At 42.6% G+C, this 2,500-nt stretch overlaps 1 protein-coding gene across 2 annotated transcripts in view; it reads right to left on the reverse strand.

The window, feature by feature from the left end:
- The window catches only part of LOC125045590, a 19,345-nt gene that overhangs the window by 398 nt on the left and 16,447 nt on the right, over positions 1 to 2,500 (reverse strand). For both annotated transcript variants that reach the window (XM_047642947.1, XM_047642946.1), the window contains 2 exons: positions 379 to 1,176; positions 1 to 283 (listed from right to left, as the gene is read on the reverse strand). The exon at positions 1 to 283 is cut by the window's left edge and continues 398 nt beyond it. In XM_047642947.1, the coding sequence (XP_047498903.1) occupies positions 1 to 283; positions 379 to 1,176 (1,081 nt within the window). The remainder of the gene's footprint in view (positions 284 to 378; positions 1,177 to 2,500) is intronic.

Raw genomic sequence — 2,500 nt, forward strand, 5'->3', positions numbered from 1 at the left:
CCAGGTTCTCGAGGACGCCCTTCGCGCTGGTTCCTCCGTCGGGCGTCGGGTAGAGTCCCGCGTGGAGGCACTCTCCGGGGATGCCCCTCGCGAACACCTCCTGGAACTTGGCTCCCCTGTACGACGGCCCTTGGGTGCCGGTGCACATCGCCAGGAAGTTGTGGGCGCGGCGTAGGTGTCCCCACAGGCGAATGTAGATCCGGCCGAGACGCTGCTCTCCCGCTGTCAGCTCCAGGAACACCTCGGGGTTGTCCTGCGGAATCAGGGCCTGCAGCACAGCCAGCTGTTGGGGGGGAGGTGACAGCTAAGACTTAAGGGAGAGAGAGAGAGAGAGATAATTGTATATACATAGATAGTTAAAAAGTCGGCGATCCCCACCTTAATCATGAAGTGTGCATCCTCCATGTAATTCCCGAGGGCATACAAGTGCAGTCGCTTGTCCTCCCACTTGAGTTCTCCCTTCCTTCCGTCCTCAGCGTACGCACAGCACTTCAGCGGCCACAGCGAGGGTTCCAGCAGCGCCGTCCCTAGTCCATTACTGTTGTTGTTGTTTGTGGTGTAATCGTTCGCAGTTGTATAAGTGATTTTGTCGGTGCTCATTGTCTCCTGTCGAAGGCTGCTCCTCGTGCGTGTCCTGGGAGTGCCGGTGGTGCTGTCTCCGGCCACGTTGGTTCTCCTTCTGAGAGTGTTGTTGGGACTGTTGTTGGTGCTGTCTTGGCCCTGCTGCTTCTGGCTATTCCTGGTCCTTCGAGTGCGGTTGGTGCTGCCCTTGCCCTCAGGCTCCGTTTCCTCAGGGGCGCTTTTAAAACTCCCGAGGATGGTCTTCATGCGAGCGAGGTATCCCAAGACTGAACTGACGTCGGCGGTCTTCTTGGTGTCGCCCATCATAACCTTGACGTCCTCTGCGGAGTTCGTGGTGAGGGAGCTCTCCTCGCACGTCCTCAGGAGCTGGAGGGAGCACCTTTTCACCTTCTGAATAATCTTCTTCTTCTCGTCGACGACCGACTGAAGGATGAGATTCCCTTGCTCTTGGATCTCCTTCTTCTTCTCCTGCAGAATGAGTCTGGTCCTCACCACGTCGTGGTCCTTCTTGACGGGACACGCCCCACACAACGGCGCCTGGCAGTCGCGGCACCAGAACTCAAGCACTTCACCGTGGTTCTCGCACATGCCGAACTGAAAGACCATTTTTTGCCATTTAACATCGTCACTATGCATGAGGACAATTTTAGTCATTAACATTAGGGAAGTCAAATCATGATCACTGGAGTTGGATATCAGTACATCTCATGGGGGGTGAATATTGCCATCGTCATCATGAGAGGCTTGAAAATAATAGCACATGGAAAAGATTGGGCCTCAACATGACCAAGGGAACGATGGTCATCACTGGAAGTTATGAGAGTTGTTAGCTTTTATATTAATCCAAACTTTGCAGGATTTATGCAGTTTAGGCAGTCGATATTGATAAAACTTTTTTTTTCACCCGCCACTCGCATACCCCTGGGATGTTGCTTAGTCACAACTGTACTTCATGGACGGGGTAAATTCATATTTCAAATCTACATTCCTCATCTTCACATGTTTAATTCATGGAGATCTTTAGTGTAGTGGCCAAAATTACATCGAAAGCATTCTAAAACAAAGCATAATTTTCGCCTAGGTCTACACGTGAAAGGCTGAATCTGCTATGCAACTTCTGACAGAGTCACAAAAAGATCTTTTCCTGTCTCTATGCTAAGATGTAGATGCATAACGATTATCTAAAACTAATAGAATTTATACTCTTCGGTGACTGGATTTCATATATAGATCGATTGTCCATGTATAATGAGACGTATTGATACTTAAATCAATGTGTGGTTATATACATATACTTACAGAATACTATATAATGTGTGCATTTATGAGTAAACGAATGTAATTGCAATCTAATTATAACGGGAACATTTTGTACTCATCAAACTAATGTATAAAGTGCAATGATACCTTTCTATATGGCTAATACAAATGTAAAGCAAGGATAAAGAAGAGTAAATTATTATATGTATATATAAAGAGACAGACATAGAGTGAGAGAGAGAAATATGCATATGTGTGTGTGTACGCACACACATATATACATATATATATATATATATATATATATATATATATATATATGTATGTGTGTGTGTGTGTGTGTATATACACATAAATTATATGTACATATATATGTATGTATTTGTAATACATGTTTAGATATACATATATATATTTATTTATATATATATATATATATATATATATATATGAATATATATATGTGTGTGTGCGTGTGTGTGTGTGTGAGTGTACATATATATATATATATATATATATATACATATATAAATACATACATATATATACATATTATATATAAATACATACATACATATATATATATATACATATATATAAATACATACATACATATATATAAATATATATATATATATTTATATGAATATTGGAGTGT

The sequence above is a fragment of the Penaeus chinensis genome, chromosome 37, assembly GCF_019202785.1.
Source record: "Penaeus chinensis breed Huanghai No. 1 chromosome 37, ASM1920278v2, whole genome shotgun sequence".
NCBI lineage: Eukaryota > Metazoa > Arthropoda > Malacostraca > Decapoda > Penaeidae > Penaeus > Penaeus chinensis.